The sequence below is a fragment of the Caloenas nicobarica genome, chromosome 6 (genome assembly GCF_036013445.1).
Source record: "Caloenas nicobarica isolate bCalNic1 chromosome 6, bCalNic1.hap1, whole genome shotgun sequence".
Lineage (NCBI taxonomy): Eukaryota > Metazoa > Chordata > Aves > Columbiformes > Columbidae > Caloenas > Caloenas nicobarica.
In genome coordinates this window covers 37,918,281-37,942,384 of record NC_088250.1, presented here as the reverse complement: position 1 = coordinate 37,942,384, position 24,104 = coordinate 37,918,281, and the positions used below count along the sequence as shown (strand labels likewise).

The following is a 24,104-nucleotide window of genomic DNA, read 5'->3' as shown; positions in this document are numbered from 1 at the left end:
TATGCCTACAATCCAGGCGATACTAATTTAAAAATATACAATGACTCATGACTTTAAGTTTTATTAGATTTCATTGGAACTCGGAATTCAACATGTCTTCAGATTCTTTTTGGCCTGCAGCAGATGTGAAACTATTGCTAGTCCTTTAAGGACTTTTCTTAGGAGGAGAATGCATTATTGCCTGTATAACTGATCAGATTTTCAATCAGCACTGAAATTTTGAGGATGCAGAACCAAGTCCCTACATCCTTCCTTGCCTTTGTGATGGTCTGAGATGGAGTCAATACAGTCTGCTTACTAGGGATAAACAATTCACCTTCTTTATTGAGCTAAAGACTTTTGTCAGTCATCCTATTTTATCCCTTAGTGTAATTCCTGGGCAGGTCTCATGAGTTATCCCCACACCATAATTACGATATCTTTTTTGTAAAAGAGTAAAATCAGAGGCAGATACATGATCTGCTTAAAAGTGCTAAACAAATGATCTGTGGGTAAAACGCAGGAATCAGGCATTACCCCTAATCCCTATGTTTATGATAAGTTTTAAAATTATGGGTTTTATGACTATAGAGCATAGACCCAAGAACTGCAGCATCAGGCGACAGAATGGGCGTCACCGGCCAGGAGATGCTGGGAAGATTTTGTTTGCACGGGCACAAAAGGACCTGAAGTCAATCAAGTTTATGGGTTTAGAACAGATATTTGCAAATATATCTGCATTTGCAAATGTTTATGAAGCAAGCTCAGAAATAAACAATAGGAAAAAGAAAATAGTGATTATATAGCACAAATAATTTTTCTGTAATATGACAGCATAACAACTTAAGTGCTCAGTAGTGTCATTACACTTTGTGAAATTTGTGTGCATTAGCAGTAAAAATTCAATAAAATGACTATATAATTCATATTTTGCATCATGCTCTGATACATATAAATTTTTTTAAAAATTTTGTCCTACATTAATAATAACTGGAAATAAATGAATAGTGTGTTAAATATCACCACACGCTTGCATTGTGAAACAAACTGGCAATCCCCACATGGCTTTTCTTAACGGTATTTCTACTGCAGATATTTAGAAAAGTAATATTTCTGAGTATGCATTGGATTTATAAAGGAAGATCATGCCAAACTAACCTGATGTCTTCCTTTAATAAAATAAATAGGGTAGGTTTTTTTAGAAAAGGAAAATGCAATAGACTGGACTTCATCTGTGCATTTAATATGATGCCAAATGGGAAATTATTAGTTAAACTAAAGAAGATGGAGAGAATCGAAACAATAACTGTGAAGTGACTAAATAAGGTATTAAAATGAGGTTTGTTGAAAGGAGAACTACTGTATTGAAAGAAAGCTACCAGTGCAAGTCCTTAAATATTCTTGGAACTGATCTTTGTGTTTTCAGTAATGACTTCAACAGAAAAAGTATGAGCATTCAAAAAATGTTGGTGACTCAAGGCTGGGAAGCATCATCAGTTCAGACATGAATCAGGATATCAGACAAAATCTTAGTGACTTTGAGACTGGATGCTGGAGAAACCAGATTAGACCTAATACTGCCCAATGCACGGTTAGAGACGGATTAATACCAAATATTTCTCTTCCGAGTATCAACCTTGGACACTCGTGTGTGAGGTGGAAATTTGTTCCAGAAAAGGTGCAGACAGTGGCCATGACGAGTACCAGGAGAATGGGGCTGCGGAGCTTTCCAAAGCAGATGGGCAGCTTGGCATGTTCGGCCACCTAGAAAACGGCTGAGAAAGGCAGTGATTGTTCTCTGCGAATTTGCTGATGGGGTTGGGAAAAGGAGCAGGAGATGAGAAGAGGACAGCAGGGAGGGAGAAGAGCTGTTTAAACTGAAGAACAATGTTGGCACAAGAATAGATGCGTATAAACTGGCCATAATACGAAGTTCTAAAACACCCTTTCAAAGAAGCCATGGTGGCAAATAAAACTAAAAGAATTTAAGATGAAGCTTAATAAATTTAAGGAAAAGGACACAGAACACTGTACCTTGTCACAGGAGGGACTGGACTAGATCACCCAGGACACGCCAAGCCTTTCTTTCCACAATTTTTTGGGGTATTGTCACAATATTAGAAATGCTATTATACACACTTAACTTGAATATAAAAAACCACAATGCCAGAAATCAATGAGTTGTGTTTTATTCACACAGTATGACCAGTTTATGTTCATCTAATGTAAAACATGTGGGGCTTGGATGAAATCTGCCGCAGTACACAAAGTCAGGCTGTTCAGGCTTGAGGAACAGCACAGCGCGCTTGGGAAGGGGAAACTGGTCTCTCCAAGCTCATGTCAGGGATCAGGACTCTTGACACAGTTTCTTTGCACGAAGTAACTGTAGTTCTTTATGTCCTTCATCCCCCCTGAAATGAGGAGAGCAATTTTGTATGAACTCACTTCGCCTGATCTCGAGCCTCCTTCAGTAGCTGCTTCCTGTAAATTTTCAGGTAAAGAGTGATCTAATTACAGATGAATATGAGCAAAAGGCAGGCGCATGACGGAGATGCTTTTTGCATTTGATGTACTTCCCTGCTTCAGAGAAGGTTGTTAAAATCCCCAGGAAAATGCTCAATAACTTGGATGGTGTGACAAATGGGAGTTGAAGAGTGGTCCTGGCCTTTCACTACCTGGGTGACTCAGTGCTGTCCTGTGCCAGTCTTATCCCACTCATATAACACAACAGTTATTGAGTTAAAAATAGCAATATTTGAATTAATGACTTTGGGGGTTAACATATATAATATAAGAATACTACTTAAGCAGACTTCCCAAAAGAAAACAAACACACAATTAAAGCTTGAAGAACACAGAGAAAGGAACTGAAGATGTTTTCTGGATCGCATTGAACAAGTAATGTCCAACAAGCAACGCATTCAATGTTTTTTTAGAATATGGAGTTCTGTTTGTTTTCTTCTGTTGTGGAATATATGCCAATAACTTTCAAGGCTTTATGCTTGCCTCCTGACTGAGTCAGCCTAAAAAAACTTTTTCAACCTTTTGCAAATAGTACAAATAGTCATCACGTACACTAAATTGTCAGACAAAGGACAGGAAAATTATAAGGTTTCTTTTTCTATCAGGAGCACCAGATAGACCTGAGTGGCTGGGTACTGCCAGCCATGTGTGCACTTTTAACTTCAAAACCTACATATAGTTCTGCCTTATGCTTTGGAAAACAAACTAATTATCTGTGGAGAACAAGGGAGACTTGGCATTGGTGTATTTATATCACCCTTGTTGAGAATCATACAAATGATTCATATATTTAAATTTAGACACACACTTGGATACCTTGTTGAATCTTTTATTCAGATCTGATCTTACGGGACCTTTCCAGAAAGAATATCATACCAAAGAATTTTCTTTTTATTGAGACTCTTATCAATTATATTTTGTACTTCTAAATTTAAAAATAAATTATTTTAAAATTTAATTATATTTCCATTACACTCAGCCTCCAATTATATTCATAACCTTATGGTTTTGACCCGTGATGAACTTCTAATGCTTCTCATACAATAAAGAGTAAAATTAATTCATAGCTCATAAGTTATGAAAACCAACATATTAAAATTGTTTATTGCCAATGAGAAATGGTAGTGACATTCATCTGTATTGTTTCAAACCACAAGTTCCAGTATATTTTTCTCTTTTAATACAGCAAGCTTAGTACTTTCCAGTGAATGCAGATGTGATATTTTGTGAAGAAGAAAGGCGCACCTATTATCTTTAAAGTAATCAACAAATATCTAGCCAAAGACCTGAAATCCATTTGCTGTACTATGTTTCTATGTCGACTATCAAATTACTTCTACCTCAATTAAATCATTAGAGTAAGAATAACTGAACAAGAGATCACTCGTGAGTTCATTCTTAAAAAGAATAAGTAGATGGATTTAAGAATCTTCTTTACTTCTTACCTTAAGAGAAAGTTCTGGTAAGAATCTCCAACATCTATATGCACATTAACATAAACCTTAGAGCAAGGGTGTCAAGCTCATTTTAGGATATAACTGCTCCTACAATGTAACTACTCCTACATTTATACAGTCCTAAAATTACATTCGGCCTTTTGAAGGCAACCACGAGGCTGATGTGCCCCCCGCCCGGTGAAAATGAGTTTGACACCCCTGCCTTAGTCAAATTGACCTTTACTGCCACCAACTTCATTTTATATTTCTATGGAAATTATTTCTCTTTGTTAAAACACAAATGATTTTCAAACTTTTCAGCAGTTACAGCTCTTTGCTTACAAAGCAGCATCAGGAAAGACTTCCATTAAAGGTGCTTTAGGGTTTGCATAAAATATATATAAAGACACAAAGCAGAACAAGTGGAAGCTACGACTTTTTTTGTGAGCCTACCCAACAGAGGCTGCCAGTGGGAAAAGGTGCCTTGTAAGATACGTCATGGGTCAACCTCTTTCTTGGGCTGAGACAGTGTAATTACAGTAGGAAAAAGGACAGCTCAGAATGAAGCTTTGAGTATATTTAGCCATGTATTATATTTGTTTATCTTGTAAATTTGACCACTTACCCGAAAGCTCTGATTCCAATGTGTTTAAGTAAGACGTGGGCTTTGTTAGCATTGATTTTGACAGTATTTGTTCTTCTAATAAAGATCAGGTCATACAGTTCAGCTGCGTAATGACGAATAGAAACTATACGTTGTCCCCCTCCCTTCCTTGTGCTACCGAGTGCAGCTTTGGCCAAGGTGGTCTGAGAACAACAGCACCCACCCACTCTCCTTATGATCTGATGGTGGCTCCTTCTCACTACCCAAGCAGCATGAGAGCAAGATCTGGGTCAGTTGAGTTAAGACATGAGCCCGAAGAGGATACACAGATGTGGTCAGCTGAAAGCATGAGTAACTGGGACCCCAGAAATGAGCAGGTTCTACACTGCTAGTGCAGCATGTTTGCTGCAGAAGTAGCTGCGACCCCAAGTCCACCCATCCCTTGCATAGGGGCTTGAAGGGAGAGACCTCCAGAGACACTGCAGGGCGTGCGGTGACATCTAATACTTCATCCCATCTCCAGAACAGCTGCACTGGAACGAGCTGCCTGAGCAGGCAAATAATCACTATATATCATGATCTTTTCCTGAAATAAAATCAGGCCATCACAACAATGTTGAGACAGTTCAACCATCTCCATGTGGGGTTTGCATGGGTGCACTGACTTGGTGTTGGACCAGCCATGGTTAAAATTCAGACAAAATGTTAAAAAGCTACAATAGAACACTGTTTTAGTTTAAAAGTTCCAGCTGACAAACTGCACAGGGGCTTAACCTACTTTAGAACATATTTAATAGCATAATTTAGTCTCTAAAAAGAAAAGCAATATAACTAATGATGGACAAATTTAGAGGTCAAATCTAGTTCAAATAAACATTCAAAAGTTCACATGTTTAACCAAACCTTATCTTGTCCACGAAAAGCCTCAACTGAACAGCTCTATCAAATATAAGCAAAGCACAGAATATTGTGGAAACTTTTCCTTCCAGAAGGAAAACTATTATCAGGAACCAGCACCTTATTGCAGCACTCACGTGTTAAGCAGTTAAGCATCAAAGCAAAAGCAAAACATTGTCAGAAAACTGCTTCGTGGATATTTGGACGAAATCCAATACAGAGAAAAGAAAATATTAAGGGGAAAGATAATACAAATGCAATTAGACTATCAACCAATAAAACTTAATCTATGTTTGATAGTTGAAACCTTCCAAGCTTAGAGAGAATAAGGAAACTAGAGATCAGAGGACTCTGCCTTTTGAAGTCTTGTTGTCCAGATCCTGAGGACCATTATCTAGCTGAGTACGTTATGAATATTCTGTCACAGAATTAGAAAGCTTTATTATTATCAATGGCCTGTAACTTGAGCAGGGACAGCTACAGATGAATTCCAACAATTATTTGGAAAAGGTGAATTCTGCTAACAGTTTTCTGGACTAAAACCCGCAAAATAAATAGTGTTTTCAAATAACATTTTTGTTGTGAGTTATTAATAACAGAAAGTAAAACTTTGATGGATTCTCTCCATCATTGCATTCACCAATTACAAATGATTTTTTTAAAAGTGTACCAGATGAGATAAGACCACTGGTATGTCTTGCCTGGCACAGTTTGTTATTCAGCAGGCAGTATCTGCTACAGTAACCCAGAGGAAAGCAAAATTCAGAAAAACTATGCACCAAACCAATGGTGTTTCAAGATCCTTTTATCTTCTTTCCTTTACCCCATGACACCACCTTGACACCTCTCTGCTCAAGCCTTTCCCACACCTTTTGTTCTGTCTCCATCACTGAAGCCACTTGGGCAACTAATAAAAAAATTTACTTTTCTCATAACTGGACCCCAAATCCAAACTACCAGATGCCCCAAATTGGAAACCTAGCAAAAGATTTTTTTTTGAGCAAGACTTAAACTTTCAGTACAGAAATTACTAATGTATAACTTACATTCAAAGCAAAGTTGCAACAATAAGTCAACTATACCACTATTTGTAATTGTGCTTTAATATCAGTACTACCCTTGATCCGTCACTCAGATAACATCTTACAACAGTTCAGTCTTGTCATTATTTCTCCATTAATTTTTAGTGCTATCTTTTGATTTTCATTCAAACGTATCAACTGAAATATCTTCAAATGAAGAAAAGAAGGTAGGGGCATTATAGCACCCTAAAATAATAATCTTTAATTTTACATTGACAAGAAAGACACTATACATGTTTTCAGACAAAAATAAATACAAAGCTTATTTTTACAGGAACAGAAGTTCTTAACTTCTTGGAAACCATGGCAATGAGACCAAGATTTTGATTTAAGTGAACGTACCTACAGCTTGGATAGAAGGCTATCGAAGAGTGATCTTGAGATCATCACCTGCACTGCCTAATTTTTAGTCATCCTTCCAGCTATCTCTTTCCAAGAGAAAACCTGAGTGCTGTTCAGGAGCCGGTTCACCCCAGAAACTCTTCCCAAAAGGCATTATGGACAAGACAGCACCAATTTTCTTTGCCTCTGCATTACTCTGCTCTTTAACTCTTATCCCAGAAAACATTTTACCTTGAAGCATAATATTATGTGTCAGCATAACAGACACATTCACCACAATGTTTTAAAAGTGCCAGGCTGGTGGGATGCATATAACGATCATTTTATATCAGACACACACATTAACAACACCAGGCATCACAAGGTGACCAGAGAAGATCTGAGAAAAAGCTTTATCTGAATAGGACACAACCGGTCTGTCCTAGAAAGAGGGAGCACGGAGAAATGTGGTTGCAAGCCACATGTTCCTGCACCTTGAATGAAGTATTCTACTATAGATACCCACCAAGCTAAAGGTTAAATTTTTCTCTTTTATATTTTTCTACCTCAAAGCCTGCTAAATGGCAAATGATCCAATCTGCATCTGGCTGCTCTCCTTTTCTGACCTGCCTGCATCTGGCCCCCTTCCCTTAGGCTCTGGACCCTTGGATGCGAATATGACTTTCTTCGGCAAAAGGGATTATAAAATGTACTATTGCTATGTGATTGCAACATATGTGAACTATAAAGCTTTACTTGCAGAGACATAGTCTCTCAAATAGGGCTTCATACCTGCATGCTTTTTAAACTAGATTTGTGTTCCGGACAGGGTGTCTTCATGACTTTAATTATAATTTAATGATAAGCTTTTCTATTTTTCTTTCCAAGGTGTTTGTGGTTTTGTTTTGTTTTTAAACCACTGGAGTATTTTTTATTGTTTTGATTCCATTTATTTTAAATGTGCTGTTTGAAAAGTGTTGCTCAGTTTTATCAGTCTTACTTTTCTGTACAAACTGAACACCTTAAAAATTAATTACAAAAACTGTCATCACATGTAGGAACACATTTTATATGCTACAAAAAGGCTTAAGGCAGGCTTACTCTTTGGTTTTCATGTCGAATGCATTGGTTGCAAAAGATTAAAAGACAGCAGGACTTGCAAGTTCTGATTGGTTACCTTTTATCTCTAAAAAAAGTGGCCATGAGACAGATAAATATAATCCCTAGACTGTATCAGGTGAGCCATTTCCATATGGAAGAGTTAATTCCACTCCCCACGGCTGTAGGAAGACCTTGCCTTGAATATCCATGTGCAAGAAACACAAATGAAACAGGGGCAAATTCAGGAAAGGGCTGTTTGAGATGAGCAGGAAGAAAAGCCACAGCCTATCATGGGAAAGACAACTACAATTCTTGGCTGGCTTAGTCTTCCAAACCAAGCAGGAGAAGGAATAAGACTGCTGTCTGTAACTCTATTTGGGCTGGTACACCTGAGACAGAAAAGAACTGCTGAAAATAAAGAGCTGGCTAAATGCTGACACAAGAACTCATTCGTATCACAAGTCCATTTAGGCTGAAAATTAGAATGCTTTCAGCTTGAAAACTGAAGTTTCGGAACATTCTTCCAGCCTGAGCTGAGGGGGAAAAGCATTACTACGGAATTTCATTAATTATGAAAGGAACCAAACGAGGTAGTTGTTTTCAAGAACTGGGGAATTGATTCAATGCTACAAAAAGTCTGTCTGAGGCTGATAATGTCATGTTACACTTTTCAATAACAGTAACGCAAGTGAATTCCTCTTGAGTGAATCCTGGGCACAGTTAAGACAATGGCCAACGGAATTAATTAAATGGAGCCAAATATCCTTGGTGGTGAGGGGAGCTGCTCATATGTCGTAGTGTTCTCTTCAGCATCAATATTTAAAGCCAGCTAGTTGGAACCTTTTACTTAACTGAGAAAGAACACAGCATTTAACCCTTTGGTGGTATTCCACCCTTTGGCACATCAGCAGGCAGCTGGTGGAACAAACAGGAGATCCTATGAATCGCATTCTTTTTTAAAGCATTAATACACCCATGACCCAGAGACAATGCCATGCTTTCATCTGTTAAGTTGTTTTTTTAATACTTGGGATTGGAGGCCTTAATTTAAATTAAATACATCCTCCAACGTGGAAGGTACAAACTTTTAAAAGATTTCACCAAGGGGAAAAAGGTGAGTCTGGGAACTAGATATTCCTATCTAGAGCCTGATTTGCAGTCTCTCTAATTGAGCTTAATTTAGAATATTACAATCTAAAAACCTCCTTATTTCCATCATATTTCTCCCAAAGTACCAGGAGGATTACATCTGGATTAGTTATAAATAGTAGTGAAACCTCAGAATACAGTGCAGTGTAAAAATCATTTTCTCTGGCTACAAACTTGCAGTCAGAGTTGTCTTTTTGATAATTACCATGAGGGGCTTCAGAATTAGGCTCACAGGAGTTGTGGAAACCTGGGCTGGCTCTTCCTTCCCAAAGAACAAAGCTCAGCCAGTCTTTGTCACTTGCTCTAATTCTGACCTCTCACCAAAGGCAGTAATCTAAAATATTTCTCTTTGCAGTGAAAATGCCTGCATTTATTTAGGTTCTATCAGCTATCAGTCTATATTCTTTCCCTGTGGAGGCAAAATACGGAGATGTACAAAAATGGAGATACATTGACAATGCAGGTGATGGAAAGTAGATGTAACTGCCTGCATGGCCTGTTGGTTTAAACTATAAAAATCATGACATTTTGCACAATATACATCAAACTTCCGTTTTGCTTCCTATTGTAAACAAACATCTATTTGTGAAGGAATAAGGAGACTGCACAAAACCAGTGCAAGCCATGTTGGATAGCCGGGCTTAAAAGCAATTGAGTCAGAGTAAATATCTTTTCCTCATATCACAGGAGTTGACCTCACTTTTAGTACATGTAAGGGGCACAACTGCTTGACTCCAGTAATACCTAAAATACTCAAGATTTCCTTATGATTTTTTTTTCTGAAGCAAGTGTCTGTTTGAAACAGTCACTACACATTTTTCCCGAATGTAGTTTTCTTAAGCGCTGTATGTGTAGTTCAGTAGGAAAAACCTTCAAATAATCATGACTATCCAGTCTCTACTTGCCCCAATATCAAATTTATCTTGAGTGCACACGTAGGAGTTTATTTTGTTAAGAAAAATATATGGTCTCTCTCTCTTCTTTGGAACAAAGAGGAAATATGGATTTATAACCCTTTTTTTTCCCCGTTTAAACTTAAGTCTTTCAATAGTGTTTAGAAGAAACCTTAAAGAGATTTTAAGACAGACATTTTGTATTATAACATTCCCATGAGTCGTACGTATGATCGTCTTTACTAAAGCTCCTTTCAGTCCCAGTTGAATAAATATGCATTTTATTTCACTAATCTTGAAACAACAGGAATAAAGTTTACCCAGGTCTTTTATACCTCAGAGAACAAAACAAATACTACAAATCTTTAGAGAGAAAGGATATACAAAAGGGCTTGAGGTGAATGTTTCAAAGCAAATACTCTTTAAACGTTGTGCAAATTATTTCAGCACTTGAACATGATTTATGAAAGGGGATTAGTCCACTGAAACAAGAACCCAGTTTAAACTGTTGGGTTTCAAAGTCAAAGATGAGAAGCGTCTGCTAGAAAAAGCAGAAGAAACCGGATAGTAATCTATAGTGAGGATTTCTGATTGATTTTCTTTAACTAACTCAATCTTGCATTAGCTATCACTGTCATTCATACTTAGCTGTGGTGGGCATTATAAAATACCTTCTTTTATGATATAATTCTCCATAAAAATGAAGTATGCAATAGTGATAATTAAGTAATAATGAGGTAATTAATAACTCAGTGACCAGCTCTCTATTTACTAGTATGCCCCATAAATGAGCACAAGGAATATGAAACAATTAAAGACTACCCAAGCTCAAACAGATAACTTTTCCAGAGAGCTGTGTGTCAGTGAGCAGACCAATGAGTCACAGGTCACATCTATAATAATACATTATATTATATTGTAATAGTCCCACATACTCTTCGCATAATGGGTAAGAGCTACTCTTAAGTACTATAAAAATGATCACTTTTATGTAATTGTAAAGATTAATAAGTGAGCTAACTTCTCATGGTTCTATAATGACCCTGCTGTTCTGGTAGGTAAAGGAAAATTTAATGATCCTGCTCAGATATGATTAATATCTAACTTTTTCCTGACTAAAAATCTGGACCTGGTTCAATAAAAATGAATTAAGTGAACATGCACTGATTTCTCTGCCAAACGTTTATATGGAAGTTGGTTATGCCCAATTTAAAAATATGCTTTTTCAACCCAAATAGTAAACTCTGGAAGGATTTTGGAAAGTGAAGTAGAAATAAAACAAAGAATTAAGGAAACATTATATTATAATTGATGGAAACAGGGTATTCAAATTCAGGAAAAATACACTTTTTTATGAGAACTAGTCACAGCCAGTTGTGATTTGGGGTGCAACATAATCTCTTTTTATCAGTGGAAGTGACACAATTTGTTTCTGAATTTGGCATGTTTTGCTTCCAAAACGCCAATATTATTACTTCGTTGTTGCTGAATCAGTATTTTTCTAAGCTTTAAGAAAAGAGCATACCTATAGTAAATGACGCAGTGAAACATGAGAGTAAAAATAAATCAAAACATAAGTTTAGCTCGTATAATACAAATAGGAATGCGCCCACCCTCCATAAAGAGCACATTGCATTTTGGTTTTGTGAGATTTTCTCAGTATCTGAAACTGACTGCATTCCTGTTGATGTAATAAAAATAAATGCCACAAACACACAAGCTGCAGAGTGACAAAATTAACGTTGCTGTAGGAAGCTGCATATTTGCACACAGTTTTAATTTTGCTCTCTATTTTAATTGTTGTCATCGGTAATTCTGTACTAATATACATTACTGTTTTATACTTCTTGGTTTTATTAAAAGTAATAAAACTGACCTATACATAATGCTAACATTGAAATGTAATGATACTCCCTAAATAGCATCCATTTGGCTTTGAACTTTGCAACTAACTGAAACAAATGGGCTGGGACGGGGAAAGAATTCAGACCTCATCAGAGCTAACAAAGAAGTGGAGCGATTTCCCATTTCTGCTCCTTTTATTAGCCCCCTTAGCACAGAAGCAACCCTACATGGGTGAAGGAGAAGGAGGAGAAGGAGGAGGAGGAGAAAAGGGAGAAGGAGAAGGAGAAGGTGAAGGAGAAGAAGGAGAAGAAGGAGAAGAAGGAGAAGAAGGAGAAGAAGGAGAAGAAGGAGAAGAAGGAGAAGGAGAAGAAGGAGAAAGAAGGAGAAGGAGAAAGAAGGAGGAGAAGGAAGAAGGAGGAGAAGAATTCTGCTCTTGACAAGTTTGACTGAGCCAGTAAAACCTCTGACTACATCGCAAGATGGGGTCTCCCAACCAGCCGGCCTCTTCACGTGTTGGAAAGGAAGAGAAAAAAATCACCCAGGCTTCTCTTGCCGCACCGCCTCTAATTAGGTGGCCTTCTTCTAGGAACTCTAAATGATGCTTTCAACAATATAAGATTCTGGGTTTTTTTTTTCCTCCTATTACGCAGCTGAAGCCACGTGAATCCATCTGTTTGTGCCCAGATAACCATCCCTTCCTTCCACAGAGAAACAATAGCCTCAGCAAGGTGGTGTTTGCCACAGAAATATACAGTTGTACACAGGGACAAACCTTAAACCCTTGAGCAAGCCCTCAGAAGCAGTTTTAGCCAGGGAAGGACCAAGCACCATGTAAACCCAGAAAGGGTTCAAGCTCCTCTGACTTCTCCAGTTCTCCCACCATGTCCACTGAGACACCAAAATGGGTTGCTGCTTTATTTATGTTTTTCCCCCCCCCACATTTTACAGCCTTAATTATCTAACAAAGTGCATTCAAAGACAATTCTGGATGTTTTAGCGATTACTCAGGAATATTTACATGCCATGCTTTGCGTTTTAAAAATTTGGCCTTCTGAAGTAAAGGAAAATGAGTGAAACAAGAAAACCAACTTTGGGCAATTTTAAACCACACACAGAGATCTTGGCTAAATACAAGGGATGGGCTGCCTGACTTAAATTGTATCTTTTAAGAAACCAAAGCAGATTTCAGAGCCCAGATGACTTTGTGGCAAATACCTCTGAAGGCAAATCAAAATTATAATCCAGAGGTTATTATTTTTTTCTTGATTAAAAAGGTGCAAGGAGGCATATTCCTGGACACGGCCCTGCAGAGAGGGCTGTGGCAGCACAGAGCATCTCATCGCCCTTTGGGACTAAAAAGGCCCACAGTTCCTCGTTGAAAGTGCAAGAGAAATTTAGGTAAGTGAGCAAAATATCATTATTTGAGTTGGCCGGTGGCCAAGGTGCTGGGGCTAAGACCCCGGGCCGAACGAAGAGCGGAAAGGCATCCCAAGCCTGCTGTTTAATATGCATGACATGTCGGCTTTGCTGTCAACTTTTCCTTCCACCCCCTGCTTTTGTCCACTTTTTCCACCTGTTGCTACTTGTCCTTATTCAGGCTGAGAGCTGGAATTGTCTTACTTCGGTGTCGCGTTGTGTCTGGCACAATGACGCCTGGATCCCCGACTACCCTTACTGAGACGCTGAAGTGATCACGAATAGCAATAATGCTACACAGTCCATCAAGACTTTCCCTTTCACATATATATACATATATATATATATATATTTTTTTTTTTTTTTTAATCTTTATGCTCTAGCTGTGGCACCTCAAGCTAGAATTCAAATATGGAGGAGATTTTCCAGGATCTGTTGCAGTGCTGCATAACTAACCACTGGGTTTTAAGTAAAGTGTTCTTGAAGATAAGAAAAATATGCGAGTAGAAACAATAAAAATAATGCAATTCAATCTTATCAATTCAGGCAGTTCCAGCTTTTATGTGGCAAACAAGGAGATCAAATTGCATTTATCTAATATCACAGATTTTTAAAATGTCTAAAATATTTAATTTTTTTGCTTTGGCAACCTAAATCTGAGGAACAGATTACTCTTCCCACTACATAAGGAAATAACCGACAACAATTAGTATTTATTCTTGTTGCTTTTGTAATAAAAATAGAATTCCATCACTTTCAAGGAAATCTAAAATATTAATAAGAATGTGATGAACTGAGTAAATGTGACGCCATAAGGAAATGATGGAGAACAGGTTGGAAATATAGTGCTTTGGGAATGGATTGCATTATCAAGCTCGTGATTGTGCATTTTGACAAGAGCAGCCCTCAGATTGATACAGTAGCCAAAGGGCACTCTTCCTACTGCGAAGCCGTTTGTTTCCATCCGGAAAAGGGGGAGTAGAAGGGGAATTGATCCCCTCTGACAATCGATAGCAACTCCAGCCCAGGCTTTTTCCACAAGAGGTCACTCCTGAGTGACAATATTCCCAGGTGACGGCCAAAATCCGAACCCCACAACAACCGTGGACAGAAAAAGCAACACTGAGCTTAGCGGAGAGCGTGGAGTTGACTTCATTGCCTCCAACGGGACTGTCCTGACAGCTCCCCTAGTCCATACGCACAGTAAAGTCTCTTTGTTTTTGGCGAGCTGAAGGATTTCTGGGAACCTTGCAATGCACGGATCCTTTCCCTACCTCCCATGTGCCGTGACAGCATCTCTACTTTCAGTCCAACCCAGGTGCCTGGTTTCATGCAGTACAAAATTAACATGGCAGACCACCTACCAGCAGACCCAATTATAATTGGTACTAATTAGGAGGGGGTTTTTGGCAACCTTAGCAGAAAAAAAGAAAAAACAAACTACAATCTGAATGATAATGAAATTACTTGAAAATTATGAAGTCTGCCACTAATTTTAAAAATTATCTGTTTAGAACAGCACGTATTCGCATAAAAAGGAGAAGCGCTGCAAGGCAGTGTCCTTGCACCAAAAGATACATCTTCTAATGGGGAAGGCTGCTAGGGTGAAAAACATGTTCTTTCCGACCCAGCATTAGCTGCATAAATTAAATCACTGGAATAGTTGGCATCATAAAATAAAGAGTAATCTCTTTCCATGTATTTGAGAGCAGATTCACGCTTTTACATATTTTGGTAATGTTCCCCAAGGCCATCCTTGGTTTCTTCTTAGCTCAAGAAAACTTCAATTAGAACATGAGTTGAATCCAAACTGGATGAGCAGCCGCTGAAAAGATGCATGACCAAGAAGATGGACACTCTGTGAACTTTGGAAATTGAGCCTGGCAGTTTGAGCCCAATTGTCAATGAAATCAGTGTCTACAGCTCAAAAAGCATAACTGAGAATTACCGTTTGTCCTTGTAGCGTAAGCAGAAGCAATTAGGATTAAACACAAAAATCAAATGCCTGCTACTAAGTCTCTAGGGGCAGTCTCCCCAGTTTTAACCTAAAGAGTAAATTACCGGAATACTTTGGTTAGAATATACGTGCCCTTTGTATACTTGTGCTGATACAAACCCCCTTCAGCAAATACAAATACGAACCTCCCTCCAGCAGGACCTAGTCTAAAATTGGACACTTTTTGAAGCCCTTAAAATGTAGAGAAGGTGAATACTAATTTGTCTAAATTGTATGAATATTTCAGTAAAGATTATCGGGAGAAGGGGGGGTGGCCAGCTAACACATCAGTTGCTCATCTTCTCTGTTAAACTGGAGAAGTTTTAAGCCATCTTTTAACAATCTCCTTTGTTTGGCTTTGGCATTGGCAGTAGTCAACAATGTAAGAGCATGATAAAATTATAAAATCGTTAAACTTTGTAAGAACTTTATAAACACACTTGCAGATATTGCACATATCTTCTCTGTGCTCTGCAGTCAAACTGGACAATGAAACGACCACCTGTTAACTGCTAACAATGTGTCATTACCCGTTCTCATGCCTTTTTAAAGCAATTTTGGCTCTAGCTGCCGATAATTCTGGCTACGATACTTGTGTGAACATTAAGGGCACAGAAAGCCAAAGGCAGAAAACTGACAATACAGTTTGTGCTTAGACTACTAATAAGTGAGTGAATAATATGATTTTTCTAATTCCACATAATTGCTTGATCTCAAGGGGCCAAAAAAAAGTTCTGAATACATATTTCAGAAGCAATCCAATCTACAGTATTTAAATGCAAGCTTCCATTCAGTGAGATTTCACAGCAGATATTTTCACATTTTTTAATAGTTTAAATAGCATTTAAAAAAAACGGAGGTTATTCAGGATTCTCTAAGGTTTGAAAAGACATGTAGACGCTGTCACTGCTTATATTCCCATTTTCTGTTTTGTCTGACAAATGATCATTTAAAGATATGTGAGAAGTCTAAATAAATAAATAACAATTCCACAAATGCTGAGACAGTTTATCGGCATTTTGCTATTAGCTACGAACAGAGCAGAATCAGGCCCTCAAAACTTACCGTGCTCTCAGTCTTATTTTTCTTCCTTTGAGAAATGCAACGTAATACACAATACAAAGATATTGGGACAATTTTTCACAAACTACATTCAGGCTATTTTATGTTTTATAACAGAAAGAAAAGCCTTAACAAAAAAAAAATCTCCAAGACAATAAGGAAACAACAACAATGACAAAAAGCTTTGGTCTGCAAAAAGAGACTATTTAATGAATCTCTGTGTGTGTATGCACGCAAGCATGTGTGCATATATTTATGATTGTGTGGATAATTATCATTAAAAATAGCTATGTTGGGTCTTTTTAATGCAATTCTTTTCTTAACATCTAAGGCTTTGATCCTGCACTGAAATGCGTGCAGGCAAATTCCTGCACAGCATTTTGGTACCTATAGGTATCTCATCTAAAGCTGTCATGGCACTTGCATTAGAAGCAGTTTGTGAATCTCCTGTTAAACAAAGAAGGAAAACAAAGATTTAAGAGAGAGGGTGAAACAAAAAAAAAAATGCTGAGTGATTCAGGGTCACCACCAGCTCTGGCATCTACTGCCCACAATATCATGAGCATCTCGGCACAAACTGGAAAAGGAAAAGTCTCAGTGGAGTGAAGCACATCCCTGGTAGTTTTAGATCACTTTCTTTTCTAATCACACTGGTGAAAATTAACCTCAGTCCCTGGAATTTACCTTTCTATAAAATTATAGATATATCACTGATTGTTGGCTGCAGAGGATGTGTCAGGTCTTTCAGCAATTCAGTGTATAAATACACAACAGACAAAATTACTTGGGCAATTTGAGGTATTTTACTAAAATGGAAACAAAGCAACTGCAACAGACCATTAGCATAGGACTCATGTTGCTTATTTTTAAAAATAAATGTCTTGAATAAATGTCTTTGCTGCTAAACAAATTTATTTTGCTTAGGAGAGAATATCGCCCTTTCAAAGTGTGGAGCTAGTAACTGTCTTTACTTAAATGCAAGTTATGTGTATCAGCACAGAGCACGTTCAGCTTTAAAATTCTCAGTGATCTTCCTTACATTCTGTATGTAATAAAAATTATCTTATCCTGTAATGGCATAGTTATTTAAAAAGGAAAGGGAAGGAAAAAAAAAAAGAAAGAAATCGGAAAAGAAAAAAGCCTTACTTAAAGATTTCCTGTGTTCAGGCTTTGGTTCTTTGGATTCAGTGTCTAAGCTATTCAGTAATTCGATGCTGGAGGATCTTCTGAGTTTGAACTCCAAATTTCTCGATGTACAACTCCGTTCTTTGGGCTGGGAAAACAATATGTATTTATATACAGATATGTATGCTTTTAATAAAATTATTATTTGTAAGAATGAAGCAAGAGATTACAGAATGCCAGCACAGAATCAGAAGCTAACAGACACACACAAAGCAAGTGATGCAGTGAGTATATCATTTAAGGAAAGCATAATGCAAAATTTCTCATAATACAGAGCTTTTATGGCCCTGAAAGACTGATCTTAATTTCTGAGATAAATTCCCATGTAAGTGAGGAAAACAAAAGACCTACTTCTTTAGGGTTTAGAGACCAAAATTATTTCCACATTGCAGGCTACTTCCAAATGATTGCAAAGAGGAAGGTTGTTTAAATTGCCTTTCTGGTTTAGATCGTGACAGTAAATATTCCTGCAAACACAATTGTTTCAAACACCCTTATAAATTTGGGGTTGAATTCTGTTGGTCTAAGGTTGGAAAAGAAGGGACACTCCTGTCTTGCTCTTATTCACTGGCATACCAAGTGACAATTAGGGACCATTAACGGAGAGAAGAACAAAAATAAAAGAAAAAAGGAGATGATATTTTGGCTGATCACACTTCTCTTCCCATGGTATTTAATGGGATCCGATTCAGCCATCCCCATGGCCTGGAAAACTGCAAGGCTTTATGCACTCATTCCAAGTTGTAAAACTGAAATAAATTACTTGTATTAAATATTAAACTGAGTGTTTGGTGGTGGCATCATGTCCTGCGCACACAGCAAAGGCAAATATTCATCAGGACAAGTCCTGCCCTCCGGTACCTGAACCAGTTACTGGTTGTGCCCCACCAGCCACTGCTGCTGTGGTTTGCTGCACTGCCGCAAGATTACCTCAGTTATGCTAAAGAAAATAATCAATTCTATTAGATGTTGAGCTGAATTAACATGGGGGGGAAAAAAAATAAAGAAAAAGAAAATGAAACTGTATTCTGAGTCTTCACAGAAAACTCCACCCCAAAATCTTCAGTAGGATATCAATATACCCAATGAAACGCACAATATGAAGACATACATCATCAGATCAAACTTTCCTTGGCTGATTATAGCCTCAGGGTACTATAATGTTTGTAGCTCTTTAAGGAAACAGTAGTCGTGTTCAGATTAACCCTTTCAAAGAGGCTGCTTCTGCCCACGCTGCCAATTCCTTTGCAGCAAAACCTCTGAAAAATGCAAGAAATGGGGATATTTTTCTCTCACCAGATTCTGCACTGAACAAGTAAAGTCGATGCCCTCTAAAAAAAATACGTTCTTGGATCAGACAGGGATAGGAGGAATACATTTGGAATTTGTACTGAGGGTGGCAAAAAAAAAAAAAAAAAAAAAGAAAAAGAAATAAAAAGCTACAGCTGAATCTGGTTTGGTAATTAAAAACTGCTTTAATAAAATGCAGCCCTGCTTACTTCTAGTAGAAAACCCCCAGCCTTCCTGGGAGAATAACAGCAATCAGTTACAAAGGAATATTATTTGCTAGTGTTATTCTTGTGAATAAGTAATACAAAAATTCATAAAAGGCTCAAATGTATTAATAGTTCTATTGAAGATTATATACTGTAGGCTGCACAAACAGAAAATGCAAAAATTCATTAGTTATTAAGTGCTTGTGTGCTTTCACAACCCTCAGCAAACCAATGTCCTTGTTATTTCAGAGAAATAAATGTAGTGTTCCATTTCGAGGCAAGAATCAAATGACATTTTTGTTCAACAACCTTGTTTATCTGACATTTTTTAGTAGATTTGCATACATATTTTTATATCCTTCGGAGAAAGGAATGTCTAGCTAGCTGCTGACTGCCTAAAACCTGTAGAGATGCCTGAGCAAATGAAGTTGAAATTGCTACATCTTAATTAATAAAGGTAACAGCCAAAACAAATACATACCAATCTGTCAATTGCATTTTTGATAGCGTGGAACCAATCCAATATGAGAAAGTCGATATCTGACTGGAGCAGGAACTCATTTCCTGACACTGTCGTGATCTGGGGAGGGTAAGGACACAGGTAAGAATAAAGCACACACCGGACAGATGATTTTCTTCTATTCTCTCTCCTACACACACGCAAATGTACAAAATTCTTTTGTACCAAGAATTATCTCCTGGAGTGCTGAGTTACTGAGGGGGTTCAAACCTCTGTCTGAAAACTGTTTGGGATGTGTCACAACAAGCGAGATATTGTCTCAGTAATGCAACCACTGAACACAAATATTGCAAAAATAACGGGAATGTGACAAAAGTTAAGAAAACTCAGTGTTACAAGACACAGTTCAAAAGTAAATCAAAACACCCTGAAAAGAAATGAATGCAATATGAGAATGAATTCCTTTTCTTTTCAGTTTATATTTTTGTATTCTTATTTTCATATCTGGTACCTCCATTCTTGCATTTACACATTCATTATATACCTGTGATTCCAGAGTCCACTTCCAAGCATTTTTGTAAAATTAATAATGTCACTCTTTTTCACATAAAAAAAATTACCATCAAAGATGGCTGTAGCAGAGTAATTAGGAACCCATTTATCATAAAAAAATCCCCAGTTTGTCTGAATAGAAGTCGATTTACATTTTTGACCCACTCACTGGGAATATTTATCAAAAGAATATTCATTCCCCTGATAATGCTGTTTTACTGCCTAACAATATTTGGTGAAAATATGCACACGTATTCTGTTGGTCTTAACTTGTCAACCACCATGATAATACTGATACCTCACTTCTATATATATATATATAAAAATATATCTTTTTTTTTTTTTTACGTATATATCTTTTTACCAGAGCAGATCTCCAGGTATTTTACACAGCAGGTCGAAACGACCGTTTTACAGATGGCAAAACTGAGGCACAGAGCTTTGCAGCGCATTGCCCCAGGATTATTCAGCAGATCCCAGGTGCACGTGGCCACGGAGCATGACCCAGGACACAGGGATTCTGTGCGTTTGCAGAGAGGTGACCGGAGGTCTCCATCTCCACCACATTTTGCAAGGGGCAGGAGTTCATCCTGACCATGCTCCAAACCAGCTCGGCTCCTGCCAGCTCTGAAACCAAAGCATTTTTCGTATTTTTTTGTTGTTAAGCAAAATTCAGTAGCATCCGCATGTGGGCATTACGCACTTGAGTTTTAGTTTTGGGGTTGCAGGTTTAGTCTGCACATTGGGATGTTATTTGGGGAATGGAGCAAAATGTTTTCAGGTCTTTCTCAGGGAGAAGACAAGCGCAGTGGACAGCAGAGATTTTTCTCTGACCAAATCATGAGAAAAAGCAGAGAGAAGCTGTTAAGACCTGGCACAGCTTATTTATGTAAATCCATCAACCCAAAGTGCTACTGTTTCGCTGCATCTGTCCCGTGTCAAGAGTTTTTACTAAAGCATAAAAGAAATAACAGATCCTCGCCAGTCAGGGTACTCCCTGCATCTTACTTAAAACTGAAATATGAACAGTAAAAAAAAAAAAAAATTCAAAACAGCTTAATGTTTTATTAATTGTTCTATAAACCTCTCGTTATTGAGGAAATGCCTGTAAGGAAGGTTTCCAAAGTCATCAGCATTAAGGAAAATCCCATCAGCGCAGCTCCAGCGGAGACATCCTGTGAGAGCGCTGTGGAGATTGTGGGAATGGTTCCCCGGCGCCGGGGCTGCCCGGCTGCAGATGTTCATCCCGTCCGCACCCGTCAGGAACGGACCTCCAGCCACCCTGTTTGTTCCCCTTGCGCACAGGAGAGTTCTTTATTGGGGAAATTTTAATTCCGTTATTAATCCACAGCCATAATGTTAATCACTACTCACACACTCACTGTTCCCTTTACAAAAACTAAAGGAAAAAAAAAAAAACAAATCAAAATTCAACTTAAGGTGAGCAGTTGAAAGAGCTAAACTCTGGTTCTGTGCCTGGCTCATGCAGCAAGGTTTAGGTTCGAAATGTATTTTATTATATCGCAATTTCTTAATGTATACATGCAGATATGAATTAGAATAAACACAGGCAACAATTCAATCTAATGCCTCTCTTCCAGTATAAACAAATCATTATTAAAATTATAAAATGGAATAACATTTTCAAAGTAAGAGCAACGTATATAATTAGATTTACTGTGTTTTGAAGGCTTAAAAAGGACACAACATAGTTCAGTCTTCCGTTCAGTAAATTCAGGCTTTATTAAAACACAAGTATTCAGCACTGCATAAACGTTTGCACTGTATGATATGCAAAAGAGATACTACATTGCTAAGAAGACCAAAACAAAATACATGTTGAAAGTTTCTTTGTCTGAATGTGTTATTTTGATAACCATATATTATCAGTGTTTTATGAGCAAATCTGTAAAAACAGATCATAGAGTAGAGGGAAGAGAATTCATTTAAAATATACTTTCTGTAAGATGTAGTTCAAGTCCTTTTCTTTCTTTCCTCAGACTAATCTTCAGAGTAACCAGACAGTTTCAAGAAGACTGCTACTGCTCTCTACAGTTTAAATGCATCCACTCCTTAATTACAGCCAGTAATTGACTCTGTTCTGCTCCATTCCAGTCATTCACAGGAAAGCAGTTCCAAAGGCTTTGACTGGTAAATCCCATTTAATGTGCAGGTTTCCTACCCCACTTTTATATATTACCTCCTTAGGATTTCTGATAGATGGTTCTTGGAAGGGATTGCTAAACCATATTTGCACTTTGAACAATCGAATTTTCAACACCCTTGGGAAAAGACATCAGTAAAGAATGCTAGCTTTGACTAAACCTTGTGATTGAACAATTTATGATCACAGTCCTAAATGATGTATAACTAACAACAAGCATAAATTGTTCAATAGTAAGGCGTGCTAACGCACTGTCCCTGTATCGGGCACTGCTGAAAGAAACAGAGGGACCAGAGAAGCAAATGAAAGACACATTCAAAAAAAAAAAAAAAAAAAAAAAAAAAGACAAGAAAATGAAGTGCTCTGGATAGAGCTGCCAGTCTCCATTGTGCCAGGTACTTCACTTATTTAAACATTTCCTGAAATTCCTCTCTCGTTGCCATCATTTTTGCAAAGGCTACAGTCTGGAATTAGCAATACCTTACTGGGCAGAATTATGATGCAGCTGTCGGCAATAAATAGCCGCAAGGAATGACAACTGACATTAACCCTCTTATTTGTGAAGGCTGTGCCCTTCAGGTACCTGGATTCTCTCTTCCTTGCTATAGCACCTTAGAAAAATCACTTCAAAAGCTCACATGGTAGTTTTACAATGAACTATAGGACATTCCTGCTGTTAAGCATTGATCCTCTGAAAATATCGTCTCACTGCAGGTAAATGTGTGTTAAATTCAATACTCTGCTGGGCTGCCAACAAAGTGTGGGAGTGGGGCGAGGGGCTGGCAGGTGTGAAACACTTCTAATGATATTCTACTTGTGGCTTATTAAGGATTTCTCTTGTCACCTTATAAAGCTGCAAATGGAGGGGTGAGCTTCTTTTGGGTGTCACCATAATGATGCACCAACGTGTTCAACAAGATCCTATGTTATTAAACAAAAACATACCTGTATAGCTCCAGGGAACACAGGATATTGTATCAAATTAATATCATTACCATTTTATAACACATAAGTACAACTTGCATTCAAACCCAGGGTCAGCAGTTCTTAAAAATCCTACAAATCATGTTATATGCTCTGGGACATGCTATCGTGCCATGCATGGCTCTGTTCCTCCAGGACTTCCAACCTTTATGAATCACCTGGATTACCTTTTGGAATATGTCTCAGAGATTATTCCCTTTCATGGTAATCCTATACCAATGGAAAATGGGATAAAAGCTGGAAAAGTGCCATAGGATAAGCCCAGGGGCTTCTGTCCATAGTCTTCCTACAAATGTTGGTCTTCGGACTACCACACTGCTGCGAAACAAAAAGTCTCCTTCATGAGATCCCTCTAGTTCTTTACTGATATACATTTCTATAGATACATTTATTTCTTACATTTATTTTAGCTGCAGAACAGGGATGGAGGCAATTTTAGCAATCCTACTGATAGGCACTCTATGGAGATATGGAAAAGGGCGATAAATTCACACAGCAAAACAAAAATACAAAATCGTATTATTGATTCCCTCACTTCAAAGTGTTCTTATGCATCTCTGGTGGCTATAACTATTATTTGCAGCGATGAACTATTTTCAGACAATGCCAAGAACAAACTTTAATACAGGAAGTGAAGGATCCTATGGGGAAAGAGAAATGCAGCAAAAAAACCTTCACAGTCTCTACCCTGAAGCAAAAGGGAAAAAAGCAAGCAGCTCGGGAAGCGTATGGCTCGTGTATGGCCACCAAGAAACCACCACGCAGCTCTTATTTCAGCCAAATACTGAAACAAGCCATTGTTCATCTCCCTCTGAACGTGGGACATGGGAAAAAATGCTGGACCATTGGGGTAAAGCTTCACATAACCTACACCAATGGTTCAGCGTTGGATTATCGGACACTTCTGGACTGTGGAAACCCCACCAGACACTAATCCAGTGCAGAATCCAGTGCAGAAA

At 37.9% G+C, this 24,104-nt stretch overlaps 1 protein-coding gene across 1 annotated transcript in view; it reads right to left on the bottom strand.

Moving 5' to 3' along the window:
* ARHGAP15 (Rho GTPase activating protein 15) overlaps nt 1–24,104 on the bottom strand; it is a 325,750-nt gene that overhangs the window by 139,496 nt on the left and 162,150 nt on the right. Inside the window, exons 7-8 of the mRNA XM_065637984.1 lie at nt 19,467–19,565; nt 17,451–17,577 (exon numbers count right to left, since the gene is read on the bottom strand). Of these exons, the coding sequence (XP_065494056.1) occupies nt 17,451–17,577; nt 19,467–19,565 (226 nt within the window). The remainder of the gene's footprint in view (nt 1–17,450; nt 17,578–19,466; nt 19,566–24,104) is intronic.